The 22,830-nt window shown below is 37.0% G+C and overlaps 2 protein-coding genes across 2 annotated transcripts; one reads left to right on the top strand and one right to left on the bottom strand.

Moving 5' to 3' along the window:
* Positions 1-1,044: 1,044 nt before the first annotated feature.
* On the top strand, positions 1,045-21,900 carry LOC6040153 (facilitated trehalose transporter Tret1). The gene is made up of 6 exons (XM_038263281.1): positions 1,045-1,623; positions 19,201-19,326; positions 19,388-19,680; positions 19,740-19,968; positions 20,590-21,420; positions 21,479-21,900. The coding sequence occupies exons 2-6, from the start codon at positions 19,322-19,324 to the stop codon at positions 21,819-21,821; spliced, it is 1,701 nt and encodes a 566-aa protein (XP_038119209.1). The 5' UTR covers positions 1,045-1,623; positions 19,201-19,321; the 3' UTR covers positions 21,822-21,900.
* Positions 21,824-22,830, bottom strand: LOC6040152 (mediator of RNA polymerase II transcription subunit 29). Its single transcript, XM_001849555.2, has 3 exons — positions 22,409-22,830; positions 22,252-22,342; positions 21,824-22,176 (listed from the first exon to the last, which is right to left on the bottom strand). Exons 1-3 carry the CDS (start codon positions 22,738-22,740, stop codon positions 21,970-21,972), a joined length of 630 nt encoding a protein of 209 aa, XP_001849607.1. The 5' UTR covers positions 22,741-22,830; the 3' UTR covers positions 21,824-21,969.

The following is a 22,830-nucleotide window of genomic DNA, read 5'->3' on the forward strand; positions in this document are numbered from 1 at the left end:
ATTTTTTGCGACCAATTTTTCGATTTTTTGAAAAAAAAATCAGTATTGATTCAAAAATTCATAACTCGCTCAAAGATTTTTTGCACAAGCTGGAAATTTCTGAAAAGTTGGAATTTTATGTCCTCTAAAACATATCAAAAAATAAAAAAAAATAAAAATAGTGTTTCTTTGCAAATGAAGTTTTAGTGACAAAAAGTTAAATAAAAAATCACCAAAATTTTTTTTACCGTGTATCTTTTTTTTCAGTGTAGTCCATATCCATACCTACAACTTTGCCGAAGACACCAAATCGATCAAAAAATTCCTTCAAAAGATACAGATTTTTGAATTTTCACATATCTTTTTTGTATGGACAGCTGCCAAATTTGTATGGAAAATTATATGGACAAACTAATGATGCAAAATGGCTTCTTTGGGCATACCGAAGGCACCAAAAAAGTTTCAGTCGGATTGAAAAATACAAAAAAAAATCGAATGATCGAAATCTCAGAGAATTGCTCTTATACATGATATTGGTATGATTTCATGGCATTTTACCATCTATTACCGAGCAACCAAGGGCACATTTTGGTCTCTGTTATTAGCCCAAGTAATACCAAAATTTGGTATTCCTGTGTTATTTACCCCTTTCGGGATGGTTAGCTGCACAAAATTTCATTTTTAACTCAATTTTGCCGAAAATGCACGTGCATAGCACGAGAACGACGAAATAAGAGTTTTGCTACCCCGAAACATTTTTTTGGCTTGATTCGACTTTTCAAAAAGATCTCAATGATATGATTTAAAAATTATGAATGCAATTGCATACATTTTGGAATATTTTTATTTTTGGCAAAAAACATCACTTACTTCGTTTCACCGAAAGCTTTCAGCATCGACATTTGCGCACGCGCACTCAAAAGCTTCTCTCAGTGAAAGCTTACGCTTCGCGCGCCGGCTCAACTAACATTTGCGCTCCAGATGATCGGCGCCGTAAGCTGCCGTTGTCGCAGGGGTTGTTGCCGGGCCCGAAGCCAACCCCAAAAAGCAGTGCTCTCGGCGAGCGCGACTCCAGTCTGGCTTCAACTGCGATCGCGTCAATACGAGCTTTTTTTTTCGTTTCCAGTTCGGTTGCCCCACGACTAAGCTCCGGTGGTTAGCATAATAACGAAACACAGCTCGCGCATAATCGTGCCTTGCGGCGGACGGGACCTTAAAACGGCTACCAGCGGTGAACCTTCGGGACAGTGCACGGCCGGATGCTGGAAGGAAAGCAACTGTGTCTTGCGAGAGCTGCTTGTGATTTGTGAGATATTTGAAACCCGGTGAAGAAGATCCATTTACTCGTGGGGAGAAGTGGTGTGATTTGTGAAAATAGAAATATTTATTCAAACCAAAAGGTACCTCGACAAGTTAAGCAGATTGCGTAATAGTGCATTGACTGCAAGTGGCCAGAGGTGCCGAGAGGCAGTAAAAACGGTCAGTTTTGTGTTGAGAAAGAGGTGTTCAGGTGGCAGATTTGATTGCATCACGTGTGTAAGTGTGTGGCTTGCAAATTTGGTACGATTTGAAGTTGGAGTGATCAGTTGGTGAAATTAGTTGCAGTTCGTGTAATTCAAAACCTTCAGTTGACTATTGTGAAAGGTAAATGCGATGTGTTTTTGTGATGTATTCATGAAATCTAAGTTAATGCGTGTTTGACGGTTCAATCTGGAACGGAAATCATGTGTTGTTTTTCATTTCACAGTAATTTTAGTTGGTTGGGTACACGGATTGATTGGTTGATAATCAAAATAAGCATAGGGATGGAGTGTCAAGCATATTTAAAGTTGTTTGTTTGAATTAGTCACCGCTGGCAGAATCGAGTAAACAAGCAGTAAAACTCCAAACACATAAAAACAAAGCTGGTTAACCTTGACCCAAGTTTGGTGTTGTTTTGCCGGTATTTTTTTTTATCTCTTAGGAGTTTATGGTATATCAAAACAGAAAAAAACTATGTATATTGTAACATATCGATGCTTGTGTGCTTTCTGGTAAACAGATAAGAATTTCAGTGAATTTAGTTTAAGAGCGCACGTGAGTATCGAATTATTTAAAATTCGTTCCCAATTCATGAGTTGAGAAGTAGCAAAGCAATTGTTTAGGCGGCTCCTAAATTAAACAAGCAAGTACCATGTTTATAATCACAGTTCGACATAATTTTGTCTTTGAGACGAAAATAGTTGTTTCCAGTGATAAATGTCTTACTTATTTTGAATCCACGGTGAAACTTGAGTTTCTTGGTAATGGAATCACATGATTTGTATAATGTCTCTGTACACGGAAAAAAATCAGTTCTCGAAATCGTGAATTAAATTCAGGAATGCGAGAACCACGAAGGAATATATTCACGTTTATAGTGCTAATGCACCATATTCATGAATAAATTGTTAATTGTTAAGTTGTTTTGTTAAGTAAAATTTCCCTCATTTGTACAGAGAAGATCTCAACCATGCTGATTCTAGGCAGATTTTGGAGCGCAAGCAAATCGATAACAATTAAGAGTAGTTTGAAGAGAGACATTAAACGGATTCCAATTGATATTATTTTGCTTAAAATTATCAGAAATGTTTTGGAGCAATTCCAGCTCAAATCAGGAATTTTTCTGGTACTTTTGTACCCGACCCTTTCCGATTTCAATGAAACTTTGTAGACATGTTATCCTGGGCCTATTTAAGCCATTTTTGTGTATATGGAGCCAATAGTACTCGAAAATAACATTTGAGAAGGGCGTAAGGTATTTAAATATTTTTGTATTTTGAAATTTAAAAATTACTGTATCTCAAAGCCGTTACGTCGTATCAAAAAGTGGTCAAAGACAAACTTGTAGGAAATTTGACGGGCTTTCTGAAAAAAAAACACTGAAACAAAAATTTACGCCACATCTATGAGATTTTTAGATTTTTAAGTCTAAAACTTAAATTTAAAGGTGATGTCACGATTTTTTTTCGTTCAAAATTTTTGAGGAAATAGCCTAAAATGTTACCAAAAGACTGATGAAAAATGCAGGATGGTACATATGTCTCTCCCAAAAAAATACAAAAATCATTTACTATAACTGTTTTTTTGAAAAGTGGTCTAAACGTCAACATTTTTAAAAACCAGTAGTGGGGATCGATTCTCCAGACAATTTTACATAAAAGTCTCCATATTGACCATTGTCCTATGCCCAATCCTTGGGAAGATACAACGGTTTTAAAAATAAAAATGTTGAAAAAATGGTTTTTTTTGTCGTTTTTGGCAATTTCTATATGACAGACTTGGTTTTTCAGTCTCGTAAATATTTTTACCGGAAAGCTCGTCCAATTTCCCATAAGTTTGCCTTTGACAGCTTTTGATTTATATCGTTTTTATATTTACGTAAGCAAATTTACTGTACTGGTTTCTACCACACTGAAAAAAATATTCTATTTTCAGTTATTAGCAATGCAATTAAGCTTATATCTGTAAGCCCTTACATCCAATTGAAATGCTGTCAAAGGCAAACTTATGGGAAATTGGACGAGCTTTCCGGTAAAAATATTTACGAGACTGAAAAACCAAGTCTGTCATATAGAAATTGCCAAAAACCACCAAAAACCCCGTTTTTTCAACATTTTTATTTTTAAAACCGCTGTATCTTCCCAAGGATTGGACAATGGTCAATATGGAGACTTTTATGTAAAATTGTCTGGAGAATGGATCCCCACTACTGGTTTTTAAAAATGTTGACGTTTAGACCACTTTTCAAAAAAACAGTTATAGTAAATGATTTTAGTATTTTTTTAGGAGAAACATACAGTCATTCCACATATGGGTCATTCCATCTGAAGCGGAACAGCATTTGAAAATTACCCTCTCCGATCCTGCTCAAATTTGGCAGGGCTGTTGATACTATCAAAACATGCAAGAATCCCGAATTTCATCCAAATCGGACCACCCCCTCCAATTTTGTACCTCTCCAAAAATTCGACTTTTTGGCGATTTTTGACCAAACCTCCTAGTTTCAAACGGCGATAGCTCAGGAACCACAAATCTTAGAAGGTCGGTCTTAGACTCAATTTTGAAGAAAATTGGACGTGGAATCCATTTCCGTGATCAAAATGTTGAATAATTTATTTTTTCTACCTGTATTGCGCAATTGAAAACTTTAAACGGCCGTATCTCAAAACACCCCAACTTATTTTTTTTATTTGACCTCACCATTGTGTTCCCCGGCCAATTTTACATAAGAATCACCTATCGACAAAAATGAATATGTTTCGTTCCAGAGATATCGAATTTTAAAGTTTTGTGTTTTCGAGATTACCTACATCAGCTTCATTCGCCGCATCTGCTAGAAGCACACAGGCGGGCTTATCAACAATTGCTACCTGGTATTTTATTGAAATAATTGAAATAAATCATAAATAATCTTTATCAAATTGGGCAAAAATTAACTGTATAACACTGTAGGAAACTGGAGTTTAACCGAGAAAATTTATCTGCTCAAAAAATGAATGAAGTGAATTTCTGTGTTAACCCACAGGACAGAGCAATTACGACACACAGTAAAGGGCAGAATTGGATTCCAACGGAGCGAGCAGGAAAATGCAATTAATCTTGTTAGTAACACTGAACAATAAGTGCACGATACATTATTGAGTAAAATATGAATCAAAATGAATAAAATTTGTTGATACGTTGTACTCTTGTGAAGGACGATCACAAGGAGTAGGAAAAGGATTTCTGGAAAGTATAAAACTTAAAAATGTAAGAAAATCACAAAGTTTGATCTGCGAATTTAGTTGCGATGATTTTGACACCGTCCGAACAACAGTGTTTTTTTTTCTTCTATCATTCTTGGATTCTTGGAACACAATACGGCTGCTGGCCTCACGCATAAGGATTTTTCTTTAATTAAATGTACCTTGACCAAAATCATCTTTTAATCAAATGAAGCTTGTTCACAATATAAAAATTGACTTAATATGATCAATCTTTTAAACCATGAATCAGATTTGCCAAATCAAAGTGTCAATAATAAACTAAAAAAACTAAAACTAAAAATAAAAATAAAGCAGGTTTTGGGGTTTTTGTTGAATGGCACTATTTTGCTACTGCCCATGATAAAGGCCCTAGTCATGGCCTCGGAGGTACTCTAAAACGGTTAGCAACACGTAAAAACGGTGCATAAAAAATATCCCAATAAATATTTCTTTCACAAAAATAGATTGATCTAGGTAGGGGAACAGCACCTAATTCCAGCGTTCCTCTAATGTTGCCATATCAGAGCTTTGGCATTCAATTACAGCTGATTAAAAGCGTTTTCAACTGAAATCGAGTGATAAATAACTCAATAAGAAGTGAACAAGCAAGTTTCTATCAAAAGTTTTGCAAAATTTGTTGTTTAAATAGTGAAAATGAGCAAATTGGACGAAACTAGGAGCGAGGACTTAACCTGTCAAACATACGAGAATTTTCCCTATTAGCCATTTGCACAAATATTTGCGTAAAATTATAAAAATAAAAATTATAAAAAAGCCACTTGAATAAAAATTTGCAAAAAAAAGTAAAAATATAAATTAAATTAATCATCTCCCAGAACAACAGGTAGCAGTTATTAATAAGCCCGCCTGTGTGCTTCTAGCAGATGCGGCGAATGAAGCTGATGTAGGTAATCTCGAAAAAAAAACTTTAAAATTCGATATCTCTGGAACGAAACATATTCATTTTTGTCGATAGGTGATTCTTATGTAAAATTGGCCGGGGAACACAATGGTGAGGTCAAATAAAAAAAATAAGTTGGGGTGTTTTGAGATACGGCCGTTTAAAGTTTTCAATTGCGCAATACAGGTAGAAAAAATAAATTATTCAACATTTTGATCACGGAAATGGATTCCACGTCCAATTTTCTTCAAAATTGAGTCTAAGACCGACCTTCTAAGATTTGTGGTTCCTGAGCTATCGCCGTTTGAAACTAGGAGGTTTGGTCAAAAATCGCCAAAAAGTCGAATTTTTGGAGAGGTACAAAATTGGAGGGGGTGGTCCGATTTGGATGAAATTCGGGATTCTTGCATGTTTTGATAGTATCAACAGCCCTGCCAAATTTGAGCAGGATCGGAGAGGGTAATTTTCAAATTTGGACTTTTTCGTGCACAGTTGAGATGGAATGACCCATATTCGGAACACCCACAAATTCGGAACACTTACATGATAATTTGTCAATAGCATGCCAAATGCAGCTTTTCTCTCGACCCTACTATTTTTAGGACCTTTATTTGGACATTCTCTTGCTATTTTACTAGTAAAAGTAGTACTTTTTAAACAAAAAACTGTATTTCAAGAATATTTTCTTATATTTATAATAATTGTGGTTTGTTATTGTGCCTCCCATAATTGTGGAACACCTGAATTTAACTGATATTTTCACAAAAATAAGTTATCCAACCATGTATAAAACAACACTAAGCTTGAGTATCACTAGTTGCAGTGTGTGAAATCATTATTTTGTTACAAATATGTACTCCTAGAGAGATCCAAAGTTTGTTTACATCCGTAAGAAAAAAGTGTTCCGAATTTGTGGATTTCAAGGGTCAAATTTTTTCTTCAAAAACTTGATATAAAAGTTAAAATTTGCAGTTGTTCGATACAGTCATCCCACATATTCGGAACACCCACAAATTTGGAACACTTTTATGATAATTTGTCAAAAGCATGCCAAAAGTAGCTTTTCTGTCGATCCTACTATTTTTAGAACCTTCATTTGGACATTATCTTGCTATTTCACTAGTAAAATTAGGACTTTTTGAACAAAAAACTTCATTACAACACTATTTTGTCCAGTGCAGCAAAACACTGCCTCCAAATGGCCTGTTTCATAATTGTGGGATGTTATTGTGCTTCCCACAATTGTGGAACACCTGAATTTAACTGATATTTTCACAAAAAAAAGTTATCAAACCATGTATAAAACATCACTAAGCTTGAGTTTCATTGGTTTCAGTGTGTGAAATCATTATTTGGTAATAAATATGTACTCTTGGAGAGATCCAAAGTTTGTTTGCATTTGTAAGAAAAAAGTGTTCCGAATTTGTGGATTTCAAGGGTCAAAGTAATTCTTCAAAAACTTCATATAAAAGTTAAAATTTGCGGACTTTCGATACAGCATTCGATAGATCGCAAGAAAAGCTTTCTTATGAAGGTAAAAGCGAATCATTAAGTTCAATGATCGATTTGCTATGATTTTTTGAACATTGGCCGATCTGTAAACTGTTCCGAATATGAGGGATGACTGTACCATCCTGCATTTTTGTCAGTCTTTTGGTAACATTTTAGGCTATTTCCTCAAAAATTTTGAACGAAAAAAAAATCGAGACATCACCTTTAAATTTAAGTTTTAGACTTAAAAATCAAAAAATCTCATAGATGTGGCGTGTATTTTTGTTTCAGTGTATTTTTTTTTTCAGAAAGCCCGTCCAATTTCCTACAAGTTTGTCTTGGACCACTTTTTGATACGACGCAAAGGCTTCGAGATACAGTAATTTTTAAAAAACAAAATACAAAAATATTTAAATACCTTACGCCCTTCTCAAATGTTATTTTCGAGTACTATTGGCTCCATATACACAAAAATGGCTTATATAGGCCCAGGATAAAAAGTTTCATTGAAATCGGAGAGGGTTGGGTACAAAAGTACCAGAAAAATTCCTGAGTTGAGCTGAAATTGCTCTTAAACGAATTAAAGTATTAGGATGGTTTAAAAAATGTAACTGTTGAAAAATCTAGTCACATTCTGTTAAGTTTAGTGTGAATAGTGTCATGAATGGTTGTTATTAGCCTTTTCAAAACCAATAGAATGTTCAACAGCTTGAATGAAATTGCAGCTTAACTTTGTCATAGGCCTGATTATAAATAATTTCTAACGGTCATCTCCAACATCAAACACTGTCTTGTACACTTTGATTACGCGTGGGCTTACTCCATTTGCCTATACCTACTTGCGAAACTCGTCTGCACGAACTATAAATTATCACTCTTTGCAAACATCAGAGCCACACCGTCAGATGCTCATTTGGAGAAATGGAACAGGTTTTGCGTGGGGATTCACGCGTAAAGTCAACGTAAGGGCGCGGCTCCTATCTATTCGCAGATGCACTTAAACGATCGTAAATTTTGTTTTCCTGAACGAGCTTCAAACGTGATGATTGTAGGATGAATGAGAGTTTTAATGTTTGTAAATGTTGACTTCAATGACATATCACAAGGCTGTTTTTGCAAGCTTTGGATTTTGTTGGGCAAAACTACTCAACCTATAAAAAGAGTTTAATAACTTGAAGGGCCTGATAACTTACCAAAATTAGTAACTAAATTTGCGATGACTAATTACCGCCACAAATTGACCATTAAATGTTTCCATCTGCTTCCAGTTAGATCAATCATCTGATAATTGCTACCAGCGTGAGAAAACTGTCGTGGGTCACTCACGTGTCGGCCAAATGCTGTCAAACAGGTCAAACATAAGCACTTAACTTGCACCTTAACAACACCAACGAACTAACTCGGCGATTGTCAAGATCAGCTCGTCGTGCGATAAATCTTATTAACGAAGTAAATTAAGAACCGCAAAGTCATACCGAGTGGTTTGGTCTAAAGGTTTCTTTGGATAAACTGAACACTAGGTTTAACAGAAATTTTGGGCTCGACCAAAATGTGAGTTAGATAACTTTATTTCTAAACTTAAAAATTTTGCAAATTTGAGAGTAAATTCACCCCGAATTACGGTATTTTCTCTAAACAAGTTATACTCTGCGCGAAGTTGGTTTTCTTCGCTGTTTCTTCCAAAACCGGTATCGAAAGTCTTCGACTAGCCGAGAAGATTCTCGTATCAAACTGAGTCTGTTACTTTCGATCAAAATTGCAACTTATTGATAATTTCAAAAATATAACCTTCGTCCTCAAATCATCTTGAACCGACTAAACTATAAACCTTCAATGAAGTCATCTTCGTTTGTTTAGTCTTTCCCCTTTTTGTTGTACTAATAACGTTCAAAGTGAGTCCGACTTGAAGTCACTGCTTTGTGCCGGACACCATCAGTATTTATTAGTTGTTTGTTCTAAAGCCCCGGCGCTAGGTAACGATCAGGCGCATTTCAATGAATAGAGACATGTGAATCTAATGAGAAAGGTATTTAAAAACACAGCTGCTTTAAGGCATTTTTCATATAAGCCGGCGGGCACGTCTCTCACATGTCGTGTGGAACTGGTTTGGCGTAAGTCACAATCCTGCAATCGGTGAATATTACACGAGTGAGCCGCCGCAGAAATCGTAGAAATGAACCGCAAGTTTGTTGTTGGCTTGCAAATTAGCAGCGTTTAGCGAAAAAAAACGACGTCAAAATTTTCATAATTTTAGCGAGTTATAATAACGTGACGTAACAGGGAATTCCCAAAGTTGTTCTCCACGTCATTTTTCGTTGAATTACATTTTAAAAAACAAACAATATAGTATAGAAATAAACCCCTATGGCCAAGTAATCTATTTTAATCAGTTTTGCCGTTTTCACCATCAAAACAACATTTTTGAAAAATTAACATAGCGAAAATGCTTGCGTATTAATATTCGAGTTTTTTGCCTCTCTCACCTTACTGAGGAAAGGCTATAAAATCACTCGAAAAACGAAATTCTAAATTTGACCTCCTAGACCCACCTTCATGTATACTTATCGACTCAGAATCACATTCTGAGCAAATGTCTGTGTGTGTGGTGGGATGTTGATCAAAAAAATTTGCACTGGATTATCTCGGCACTGGCTGAACCGATTTGGACCGTATTGATCTCATTCGATCCGTCTTGAGGTCCCATGAGTCGCTATTGAAAATTATAAAGTTTAGTAAAGTACTTTAAAAGTTATGCTAAAAAAACGATTCTAACAAAAGTCCGGAAGATTGTAAAAAGGGTGGTTTTTGTAAGAAACCCCATCATGTTATACATTTTTAGAAAGGTATTTGAAAGACCTTTTCAACGAGTTCAAAAGTTTGAAGATCTGATAACCCTATCAAAAGTTATGCGCACTTAAGTGTTATTTATGCACTTTTTATAGACCGGATCTCATATATTTCGATGAAAACGTTGTCCGGATCTATCATGCAACCTGTCATTGGATAGGTGATCAAAAGATCTTTCCAAAGAGTTCAGTAGATTGCAGATCTGACAACTCTATCAAAAGTTATAAACACATAAGTGCCCTGAGTTATGAAGAACTGACTACCCAATCTAATGGTATGAATAATGAATCAAGTTGATAGAACACTGAATGGTCCACCCTTTGTGTATCTATTTTGGATAGCATTACCCTCTAAATGTGAGGAAGGCAACAACCACCTAAGGGTGGATTAAGTAACGTTGTTATTACTTTCATCAATCGAAACCTCCTTTTAAAAGCTATAAGGCCGTTGCAAATATTTTTTGAAGTTTATGTCCCTCGACTCTGATCAAATTCTGTAAGCCTATACATCCAATTGAAATGTGGCCAAAGACAAACTTATGGGAAATTGGACGAGCTTTCCTTTAAAAATATTTTTCAGACTAAAAAATCAAGTCTGTCATAGAAATTGCCAAATACCATCAAAAGACCTATTTTTTAATTTTTTTTAAACCGCTGTAACTTCACAAGGATTCGACTTAGGACAATGGTCAATATGGAGACTTTTATGTAAAATTGTCTGGAGAATCGACTCTTGTGTTCGGTTTGTGAAAATTTTGATGTTTAGAGCACATTTGAAAAAAAAAACAGTTTCAGTAAATGATTTTTGTATTTTTTTAGGTGAGCTGCTCCATTCTGCATTTTTCGTGAATCTTTTTGTAACATCTTAGGCTATTTTCACAAAAATTTTGAACGAAAAAAAATCGTGAGCTCACCTTCAAATTTGACTTTTAAACAGAAAAATCAAAAAATCTCATAAAAGTGGCGTGTATTTTTCTTTCAGTGTATTTTTTTTGGAAAGCCCGTCAAATTTCCTACAAGTTTGTCTTTGACCACTTTTTGATGCGATGCAACGGCTTCGAGATACAGAAATATTTAAAATAAGAAATACAAAAATATTTAAAACACTTACGCCCTTCTCAAATGTCATTATCGAGTGTAACTGGCTCCATTTACACAAAAATGGCTTGTATATGCCTAGGATAACATGTCTACAAAGTTTCATTGAAATCGGAGAGGGTCGGGTAAAACCGATTCCCTATTTGACATGGAATTGCTCATCAATAACTCAAATGCGATAAAAACTGCCGCTGTGTGAAACTGCCTACTTTCAACTATCAAAATTAACAGATTTGAAAATCAATACGATTGCTGGAAAGTCCTTTTCAACAATTGTATCGAAAAGTAACATTTTTCAATATTTTTTTTGTTCTGAACGGTGAATTTACTTAGCACATAAATGTTTGACATAAAATTCTATTTAAAAACGTTTTTCGGAATTGCAAAAAATGTTGTAAGCAACTCGTTGCAAAACTTGATTTTTTCAGCACTCGTCGTATTTCTCCAACTCGGTAAAGCTCGTTGGATAAATGTACGACTCATGTTGAAAAATTCTTGTTTTCGCAAAATGTTGCATAAACTACTATTTTGAAACATCATCAAAATTTTTATTTTTGTAATTGTAATTTGTTGATTTTAATGGAAATATAAGTCTAACCAACTGAAAACAATTTGAAACTCATTTTCCTGCGTTTAATATCATATTTAGCATGTTTGGGATTGATAAAAATATTTTCATTTGTTTGTAGAATTCCAATGTAAAGCAAGGATAAAAAAATGGTGAAAAAATATATTTTTTTATGCTGACCAATTCTCTCAGCTTTCGGTCATTCGATTTTTTTTATTTTTTAATCAGGCTAAAACTTTTTTGGTGCCTTTGGTATGCCCCAAGAAGCCATTTTGCATAATTAGTTTGACCATTTAATTTTCCTTACAAATTTGGCAGCTGTCCATACAAAAATGATGTATGAAGGAATTTTTTGATCGATTTGATATCTTGGACGAAGTTGTAGGTATGGATACGGATTATACTGGAAAAAATGATACACGGTAAAAAAATTGGTGATTTTTTATTTAACTTTTTGTTTTCAAAACTTGATTTGCAAAAAAAAAACACTATTTTTATTTTTTATTTCTTTTAGGGGACATCAAATTTTCAGAAATTTGCAGGTTGTGCAAAAATTTTTGACCGAGTTATGAATTTTTCAATCAATACAGTTTTTTCAAAAAATCGAAATATCGATCGAAAAAAATTTTCAACTTCATTTTTTGATGGTAAATTAAATTTGAAATCAAAAAGTTCTTAAGTGAAATTTTGATAAAGTGCACCGTTTTCAAACTATAACCATTTTTAGGTTACTTTTTTTTTAATAGTTGCAGTTTTTATTTTTTTTAATTAGTGCACATGTTTACCCAATTATGAAAAAAATAATTTTGACGAGCTGAGAAAATTCTCTATATTTCGCTTTTTTGAACTTTGTTGAAACGACCCTTAGTTGCTGAGATATTGCCATGCAAAGGTTAAAAAAAACAGGAAAATTGATGTTTTCTAAGTTTCACCCAAACAACCCTCCATTTTCAAATGTCGATATTTCAGCAACTAATGGTCCGATTTTCAATGTTAAAGAATGAAACCTTCGTGATTTTTTTCGATCTTTTCGAAACCAATATTTTCAAATCAAGACTAACATTTCAAAAGGGCGTAATATTCATTATTGAATCTACAGAAAATACTGACGTCAAATTAAATGTAGAATATACAACAACCTACAAGATAAAAATTAAACAATAAATCTGAGATTGCCGTTCAATTCGAGGAAAACCCGAAACACATAAAACTCAAAACCAAAACAGCTTAAACTGGTTCCAGCGCAAAACCCACCCCTCACACTTCAGCCAAAGTCCCACCACTCATCTTCAGGCTGGGTATGATCACATTTGCCATTTGACAGACTTTGCGACTGGGTTATTTGCCGCGATCGCCGCCGTTCTCGGGGCTCTCTAGAAGCATGATGATTTGCATAAACTTGACACACGCGCCTTCCCCCAGGCCGGTGTTGTCGCTTGGTGGCCACCCGTTGAAGTCTCCCCCTTGGTAACGGTAACTGAAGTGATGAATTGACACTGTTTTGCGATAATTATTTTTTCTAGCAGTTTAACTTAATATGGTGGTATTATTATGGGAAAATTATCGTTGATTACATTGGACGTTGATAGGACAGGTTTACAAATGGATGTTTTTTTGTGTTTTCTGGTATTTACTGTGAATAAGAGTAGAAAAACTAAAAAATATGCTGAAACAGTGTTGGCTGATATGTTGTCATAATGTTATAATGCCAATCACAAAATTGAAAGCCATTGACCGCTTGCACTGTAATACATATCAATATGAGTTATAGGGGAAGGCAAGCAAATGTTTTTGACGATACTTAAATTCTTTTAAAAAATCAACTTTTGAATGATCTGTCAGTCTGATCAGACTTACGAATACAAACATTTGATAATCTAGTCACTCAGGTCACCTGCAAATGTTGGAAGTTCTCCCCTACCAACTCATCTAACATTAAGCGGCATGAAGAGTGAAACCACACAAAGAGTTGAATTATGCCGCGGTGAAGGCCACCACACAGTCGCAATTGCATTGTTCATTGATAGATCTAGAATGGAAGTCAGTCGTTGATCGTACCTGATGGAAGACTTGAAATTGGTTAAGCTTCTCTTCCCTCTTATCTTTAAGGCTTCCCTGTTGATTCTATTAAACACTACCTACTTCTGATAAGTCATACCAGCTGACAACAACTCCAAGAGCAATTACATCTTTCCTTATAAATGTCGTATTTTGTATTTCCAACTAGTCGCTGCTCTTCACAGTTGACCGCTTCCGCGCTAGACCTTTGCATAATTGAAAAATTGAACGCGTTATAATGGCTCGACACGGGATGCCGATCAGCTTATCGTGATGGTAGTAATAAACTGAAATCACATGTTTGCTTCGCGAAATCAAATAGAATTTGTCACGAGTTGCGTGCGGGTGGGAAATCCCACGGGTTCAAGCGATAATTGAACACTTGGTCGAAAATCTCACGAGCGCGGAAATTACACGAATTGAAATAATTGATCTACTAATTTGCGAAGCCCTATTCTGCGTACTTTGGGAATTTACATTTGGGGCTACAGATTATTTATAACAAAATAATGATTTAAAACGCTGAAACCATAGTGAAATGGATTTCTACGATTTAAAAAATCAACTCTTTTTTGTACTTATTGATTTGGATAAAACTTGGTCCATGTATTACCTATGTCGATGGAAGACATTTATGGTACGTTCGTACGAAAGCTAGTTCCACACTGAGTGCCGCGACTTAATGTTGAATTTCCCATTTTCTATTTTCGAATTTTTTAAATAATTTTTAGGGAACTGAAAAAGACATATTTTGAGCCACAGTGCGTGATGCTGAAAATTCTGGTTAAGGAGAGATTATTTAAAAAACATTGTTTTTAGAAAGTATTGAAAATGTGGACAGCAAAGTTATTGAAATTTCTTTCTCAAAGCGAAATCAAAAATTGATTTAAGATAATTTTTTTTTTATTAGGGGGGCCATTTTCATGTAAAAACATAAATTTATATTTTTCTCTTTAGAATTGGGTCTTAAAATTGAGCTTAAGAGCGAGTTTTTCACCAATGTGAAACAGGCCGTATCGAGGTGCTCCGATTTTGATGACACTTTCAGCGTTTGTTTGTCTATACATGAGATGAACCTATGCCAAATATGAGCCATCTACGACAAAAGAAAGTGGGGTAAAACGGGTATTAGAGTTTGAGGTCCAAAAAACATGAAAAATCATAAAATTGCTCGCATTTCCGCAAAACTTCATCAATTCCAACTCTCTTAGATGCATTCGAAAGGTCTTTTAAAGCACTTTAAAATGAGCTATAGACATCTAAAAGTGCTTGGGGCGTAATCTAATCACAAGACTTTCCAGCATGCTTTCATCGGACTGGCTGCGTTTGTGTTAGATTAGATTAGATTAGATTAGAGATTTAAAATGAGCTATAGACATCTAAGATTGGTTTGACTTTTTCTCATAGCTTTTGCAAATTAATGTTAAAATTGTGTCTGTCGCGGGTGACGATTAACAGCAATGATCGACGACGACCAACTTTTTCAAAACTTTTTTTTCGTAAAATCACAATAACTCGTGAGTGTTACAAGCAAACCTCTTATCTTCACATATCAAAATTTTTGTAATTGTTTGCTCTACAACTTTGTAGAACATTATTACACTCTAAAAAATAACCCTGCATAGTTAGAAAAAACACGAAATGGTCAATTTAGATTCTAAAAGTACATTAAATTTCCCTTAAAATGCCATGTTCCAAAAAATTTTACAGTCAAATTACGGAAAATAGTAGAGTTTTTAAAACGTTTTTTGGTGTTTTTCTCGATGAAAAATACGTTTTTTCAGGCGCCATCAAATTGGGCGTCTAATTTCACATTAAAGTCCCCTTGACACCAAATTTCTATCTCATCACCGTTTGAGGCTGCAAATGATTGAAAAACACCTCTTTTTCGCATGTTCAAAAATGGAAGGGGTCGTACCGCCCCTCCGTCACGAGATATCAAACAACGGACCTCGGATACGTGATCAGGGACAAAAGTTATCCCTTAGGACAAAGTTTCACGCAAATCGAAGAGGGGTCTGGGCAACTTTCCCCGATTTCGTGTGAGTTGGTAAAAAATTACCCTTTTTGAAAATATAAGAAAATTTCGCATATGAGCAATTTTCTGGCTTTCGATCATTCGATTTATTTTTTTTATTTTTTTATTCGGCTGAAAGTTTTTTGGAGCCTTTGGTATGCCCAAAGAAGTCATTTTGCATTTTTAGTTTGTCCATATCAATTTTTCTATTCAAAATTAAAAAAAATCTGTATCTTTTGAAGGAACTTTTTGATCGATTTGGTGTCTTCGGCAAAGTTGTAGGTATGGATAAGAACTAAAGTGAATAAAAAATGATGCACGGTAAAAATTTTTTTTGGTGATTTTTAATTTCTCTTTTTGTCACTTAAAAAACAATTTTTAACTATTTTCTGATATATTTTAGGCGACATAAAATGCCAACTTTTTAGAAATTTCCAGAATGTGCAAAAAATCTTTGACCGAATTATGCAAATTTTTCAACTTCATTTTTCGATATAAAATAAAATTTGCAATCAAAAAGTACTTCAGTAAAATTTTGATAAGGTTCACTGTTTAAGTTATAGCCATTTGCAGGTAACTTAAAAAAATACTCACAGTTATTAATTTTTTAAAATTAGTGCCCCTGCCCACTTTTGAAAAAAAATATTTTTTAAAAGGTTGAGAAAATTCTCTCTTGTCATTTTGAACTTTGTTTATACGACCCTTAGTCGCTAAGATATTGCCACTTTTGAAAAAATATTTTCATAAAGTTGAGAAATTCCTCTATATTTTGTTATTTTGAACTTTGTTGATAAGACCCTTAGTTGCTGAGATATTGGCATGCAAAGATTCAAAAAAAGGAAAATTGATGTTTTCTAAATCTCACCCAAACAACCCATTATTTTCTAATGTCGATATCTCAGCAACTTGTGGTCCGATTTTCAACGATAATTTATGAAATATTCGTGAAACTTTCCGGTCTTTCCGAAAACAATATATTTTTTCCTTCCTCATTTTACTGAGGAAAGGCTATAAAATCACTCGAAAAACGAACTTTTTAGTTAGACCTCCTAGACCTACCTTCATTTGTACATATCGACTCAGAATCACCAGCTGAGCAAATGTCTGTGTGTTTGGCTGTATGTAGACATGTGTACCAAATCAATGTCACTGGAATAACTTGTCACAGGCTCAACCGATTTTGGCCGGAATGGTTTTAATCGATCCGTCTTAACGTCCCCTAAGTTGCAATTTAAATTCATGCAGTTTTATCATGTGTTTAAAAAGTTATGTTAGAAAAACTGTTTCATATTAAATTAAAATTATGGTAAAAAGGGTGTTTTTTTCATGAAACCCTCACATGTTATATATTTTTAGAAAGCATATGAGAAGACCTTTCTTGTGGATTAAGAATTTTTAAGATCTGACTTACCTATCTAAAATTACAAGCAGTTTAAAAAATGGTCTGAATTTACATAACCTCAATTGGTCCCGTCTGATCGCCACGTAAAAGCCTTGTAGAGGGATGCTATTTTCCTGAAAGGCGGTGTCTGTATAATCTTGACAAAAAGTCTGTAGGAAGTCTATTTTTTTTACTCGTCACTTATTTTTATTAGGACCTCTTAGGTGCTGCGATCACGTTAGGGGAGATCCATAAACCATGTGGACACTTTAGGGGATTGTAATCACTCTATAAATGAGAGGAAGGCACCAACCACCTAAAGGTGGATTAAGTAACGTTTTTTAAATCAAGTTTAACATTGCAAAAGGGCCAATTATTCAATATTACGTTCTTTTGAAATGTTAGTCTGGATTTAAAAAAAATATTATTTTCGGAACACGGTGTGTTTCCTAGAACAAACTTAAGATAAAAAAAAATTCGGCAAGCCTGATATTTGGCACCATGAAAGATGGGCTCTTTCCCGACATTTTGCGGGGTCCGGCGAAACATTTCGTCGGGGGGTCTAGAGCAACTTTTTTTTCGAAGATTTTTTTTCGATTCTATAGGATTCTTCTTCAGAAAAGTCGATGGAATCGATGTGTTTATGTTCATATCCATCAAATTTCATATGAATGTACCTCAAGAGACTCTGAATTACACATTTGACCTCAAATAAAAAATTCCCAACCCAAATTTACCAGAATTCTAGCTTTCTTTGAAATAACCCCAACATCCAAGCTGGAAACCTCAAAACGACCAAATAAAAATCATTTCTTTATACAATTTGTCAAGAAAATGCTGTTCCATTGCAGGTGACTTACCTTCAACATTTTAAAGAAATTTTGCCAACTTGAAACTTCAATGAACAAAAGTTATACTTAAAAATTATTTAAATTTTGTAAAATCTATATATTTGTACCAAATAAGTTTATATTTTTGGTTAAATGAAGTTAAAACTCAATAAATATGCCAAAAATCACTTCCAATTCATGTTTTAAAAGATTTCCATAGATTTGTAAAAGTTTAATGAAGAAAAATCAGAGTGTCTCATTGTTACCCATGGGCTGAAAGAAGTGGGGAACAATGAGATAGCCCTGGATTCTGGGTATATTCTTAATTTTGGTTCAAACCTAATGAAAGAACATTGTAGCCCAACTCATTCCCTATATAATGTCTAAAGAATATTGAAAAAATGTTAGTTTTGGTGTTAATAGCAGCCTACGAGCGAAAAAGTCATTTTTGTCCATAATTTCTTTTTACACTCCAGAATCAAACATTCATGAATATTTTTTTCAAGGGAGCGACCATAGCCAAAGCCACTTTTATAGCAGAACTGTATCCAGTAGACACACCTTTCCCCCAAATATGAGCCTGATTGGTTGAAACTACGAATTGTGAGAACCATTTTATCATTATTACCCGTGTCTCAATTATGACTGTTCTACCCTACAGAAAGAGTAAAAATACTAATCAAATCATGATGTAGGTCACCAGCTGGAAAGCAATACCATCAGCGTAACGGGACGCGCAACAAGTTCTAGTATAATCCATGTTACGAAGTGGCACGTAACGGCAAGCGGCTCAGCTCAGAAGCCGTTTGCTTGACCCGTGATTTGTTTTGTTAATTGCCGCCAACACTTATCAAAATACCGCGCGAAGGACAACGCCGCATCGTAAAACCGCATGTTGTACAGTTTTATAGGGTTTTCATACTTACTTTCTAAGGGGAAATTCCGACAAGTACAAATATTGGGACTTATTTTGACTACGTTTTTATTTGACAATGAATAACTAGTTGATAAGCGAACTGCCACAAATAAAACTAGCTTGTCATCAATCTGAAACTCTACCCTGGCGGTCTTTCTTGCGTAGAAGGGTATTGATAGTAAAACCAGTCAATCCAGAAGTCAAAACACTCCTTATCAGGCCGTCTGGGGACAATCCGGATCGAGCTGGATGGGAGCAATCTTCTTTCCATACGACCATGTGTGTGCCTCGATCATCAATGAATCCAGTGATCTTGAAACGGTTGTTTGCTTTCTTTCTCTGTCCACAGATAACGCTACCAACTCTGGAGGACAAGATGCTGCGATTTGCCTAAACCAGCAACGACCGCAATCTTGCGTCCCAGTGCCAAGTTCCGATCCTAGCGCGAGCTCAGTCGGTGCAGAACCATCATGGGGTTAGTACACGAGGGTTGGGCACGCGATACGATCTTCTCAACAATTCGCTGTACTTTTCAGGAAGTCAGTTTACACAATCAACGCGGACAGCCCCAGTGTGAACGGGACGGCGCCGGCAGAGGTCACCAAGAATGGCAAAGCGGACCACGACAGCGACGGCGAGTACCGGGAAGCTGGCAAATTCCGCACCATCCTGCCGCAGATTCTGGCCAGCACGGCCAAAAACTTTCTCCTGCTCGATCTGGGAATGGCGGTGGCCTTCCCGACCATCGTCATTCCGGCACTGCGAGGCCTGAAGAACCGGGCCCCGGACGAGTTTCTGCACTTTACCCCGGCGCAGGCGTCGTGGTTTGGTGAGGATCCCCAATTTTATTCTTAAGACATTCTAAAGAAAAACGACAAATACTTTCAGGTAGTGTGGCGTACATTTGTCAGCCGATTGGGAGCGTCCTGTCCGGTATTATATTGGAGCCGCTAGGGCGGAAGCGGTCCATGATCCTCGTGAACATTCCACACATCATCGGTTGGTTGATGTTGCACTTTGCCGGTTCGCTGGAGGAGATGTACATTGCGGCGATACTGCTCGGGCTGGGTGTTGGATTTATGGAGGCGCCCATTGTGACGTATGTGGGGGAAATTTGGTGAGTTGGTTTGCAAAATTAGCTATTAGGATTTCGTCGTGATCCATTGTGAGAAAAACAAATGCCTTTATAGATATTTCTCAGTCACTATTCCCAAGTGATAAAACAAAGTTTTTTTGGCTTTCAACCAATATCAAACCAATAACAAATGTTGTTATGATAACATTAACTGTTATTAAACTCGTATGCGAAAATGGATTTTTTAAGAAGATTCCATAACACTTTCTGTTATTTTAACAGTATTTGTTTGTGAAATGGCATGAATTTTGTTATAACCGTCTGCCCGGGTTCTCGATCACCGACTTCACAGTCAAGTCTTCAAGTATGTCCTTTTTAGAAGCGAATGTGATTAAGTTGATCCTTGAAAGTGAAGATTAGGAGGGTTATCGTTAGTTTTTCAATTACCATGTTTATAACTTTCACTCAGTCAGGGTTTGAGCTTCTTGAATAGTTCATAAAGGGCCTAATAGAACCTTGCTTGATTTTCGAATAAGTCTGCTGAAGCAACTGTATGTTCTAATTCCATAATCAGTTTATCAGAGGCAAATCTCAATTCTGTCAACAACGCCTAATCAAAAAACGCTTGAAACAAAAGTTCATAAGAATCTGTTCTCCTTGCAGCCAACCGTCGATCCGCGGCATCCTCACGTCCTGCGCCGGCGTCGCCGTCATGCTGGGCTTCTTTATGGTTTACCTGCTCGGGACGGTCACCACGTGGCGCATAACGGCCGCCATCTGCGTATCGATCCCGCTGGCCACCATGATTGCGATCTGCTTCGTTCCGGAAACGCCCATGTGGTTGCTGTCGAAGGACCGCAAGGAGGACGCCCGCAAATCGCTGCAGTGGCTCCGCGGGTGGGTTTCGCCCAAGGCCGTCGAGAAGGAGTTCCAGGAGATGCAACGGTACAGTGCGAACGCGGCCAAGTGTACGCCCTGCCAGAAGGCGCAAAGCGTCAAGTGTGACCATCCGCCGCCGACGGAGTGGATGAAGCTGCAGGAGCTGATGCGGAAGCGGAACCTGAGGCCGTTCGTGCTGGTGATGTTGCTGTTTTTGTTCGGGCAGCTGAGTGGATTGACCGGGATGCGGCCGTACTTGGTGCAGATCTTCCAGGCGTACGGAGTTCCGTTGGATGCGAACTGGGCAACGGTTTCGACGGGGCTGTTGGGACTGATGGCGAATATCGTCTGCATGATGAGTATTAAGTTTGTTGGAAAACGGAGGTTGGCATTGTTCTCGCTGTGCTTTACGTCGCTATCTTGCATTTCGCTGGCGATCTATGCTTTTAACGTGTTTCCTCCCGGATGGACTTCGTTTGATGTTCATGAGAAGGTTAATACCGCTGATGGTTTGAACTACATTCCGATGCTGTTGTTCTTCTTGCTGGCGTTTTCTACCAGTGTCGGAGTGCTTCCGGTGCCCTGGATATTGCTGAGTGAAGTGTTTCCTTTCAAGTAAGAAGAAATTAATGTTAATTAAAAGACAAACTAACATGGATTCACAACTTTTTAGGAGTCGCAGCATGGCCTGTGGAATTACGGCCGCCCTCAACTACGCCATGACGTTCGTCACGACGAAAACTTACTTCAACCTCGAGAGCTCTCTATCTCTGCCGGGTGTGATACTGTTTTACGGTATTTGCGGCTGCATAGGAGTGCTGTTCGTGTACTTCTTTCTGCCGGAAACCGAGAAGCGCACCCTGGAGGACATTGAAATTTACTTCTCCGATAACAAGCGCAAGCTGACGGACATCCACATCCGGCAGTACCACCGGAAGGCGCAAAAGATGGCGGTCATCAACGGCAAGGAAAAACAGGGAATTGAAAATTCCGCATACTCTGAGTGTGAAAAATGATCCTCCTTAAATTTTAATTTATTTTAAACGATTCTAGTTCTAGTTGCCATATCCAATAAAGTGACACAGATTTCAAAAATAAGCTTACGCAAACCTTTCATTACCTTACCGAATGCCATCCGTCATCCTCTGGTCCGTACGGCTAGCGCTATTCGCTGGGCGAAATGTTTTGAGCCGCGCAGATGAGCGTATCGTGGATATCCTTGGCGTAGCCAATCTGGATCTTGACCACGTCCAGATACTGGCTGTACGAGAGGGCGTTCGTTTCGGCCGGATTGGGCTGCGTCGGGGCCACCGGAATGGGCAGATACTGCTGGGAGGAGGCACCCTGCTGCATACAGAGTTTTGCCGTTTTCTAGAATAAAGCAAATCGAGTGTTTATTGTTTATTTTTGATGACATCTTCACATAATTTAGGTGTAAGTTCTTACCAGATTCAGCTCAATTTGATCGCAAATCGAATAGAACTCCTCAAGATGTTTGTCGAATTTGGGAGTCGGAGCATTGAGGTCACCTCCCTTACTGAAATTCAAATAGCATGATTTCCATAACTTCCATCCCGTCCACATAAACCCCGCTCCAACTTACGTCCCAGCGTCGTTCAAGTTGTTCTGCTGCAGCAGCTGGGCCGAGGTTTTGATCGTCGTAGACAGTGCGTCCCGCAGTGGCCCAACCAGGGCCTTAACCTTGGCAATGTTGTCCACCTTTTCGGGTTGCTGGGCCTGTTGCTGCTGCTGTTGTTGTTGTTGGGCTTGATGTTGCTGTTGTTGTTGAACCTGCTGCTGCTGCATCTGGGGGCTCTGCATCATGACCGGCGAAACGCCGACCCCGACGGGACCGCCGGGTCCTCCGGGCATGCCAACCGGTCCGCCGGGGCCGACGCCCGGCTGCTGCATGTGCATTCCCATGGGGTTCATCATTTTGGATCACGAATAAATTGAATAAACTTGTGGAATTAAACTCAAGCAATCACTAGCTGGAGTACACATTAGAATTATTTTGAATGTAAA

The sequence above is a fragment of the Culex quinquefasciatus genome, chromosome 3 (genome assembly GCF_015732765.1).
Source record: "Culex quinquefasciatus strain JHB chromosome 3, VPISU_Cqui_1.0_pri_paternal, whole genome shotgun sequence".
NCBI lineage: Eukaryota > Metazoa > Arthropoda > Insecta > Diptera > Culicidae > Culex > Culex quinquefasciatus.

Coding starts and splice junctions, on each gene's coding strand:
- LOC6040153 (XM_038263281.1), top strand. Junction 19,969..20,589: donor ACGTATGTGGGGGAAATTTG/GTGAGTTGGTTT, acceptor TTCTCCTTGCAG/CCAACCGTCGATCCGCGGCA. Junction 21,421..21,478: donor AGTGAAGTGTTTCCTTTCAA/GTAAGAAGAAAT, acceptor ACAACTTTTTAG/GAGTCGCAGCATGGCCTGTG.
- LOC6040152 (XM_001849555.2), bottom strand. CDS start 22,740: ATGATGAACCCCATGGGAATGCACATGCAGCAGCCGGGCGTCGGCCCC. Junction 22,343..22,408: donor AACTTGAACGACGCTGGGAC/GTAAGTTGGAGC, acceptor TTTGAATTTCAG/TAAGGGAGGTGACCTCAATG. Junction 22,177..22,251: donor ATCAAATTGAGCTGAATCTG/GTAAGAACTTAC, acceptor GCTTTATTCTAG/AAAACGGCAAAACTCTGTAT.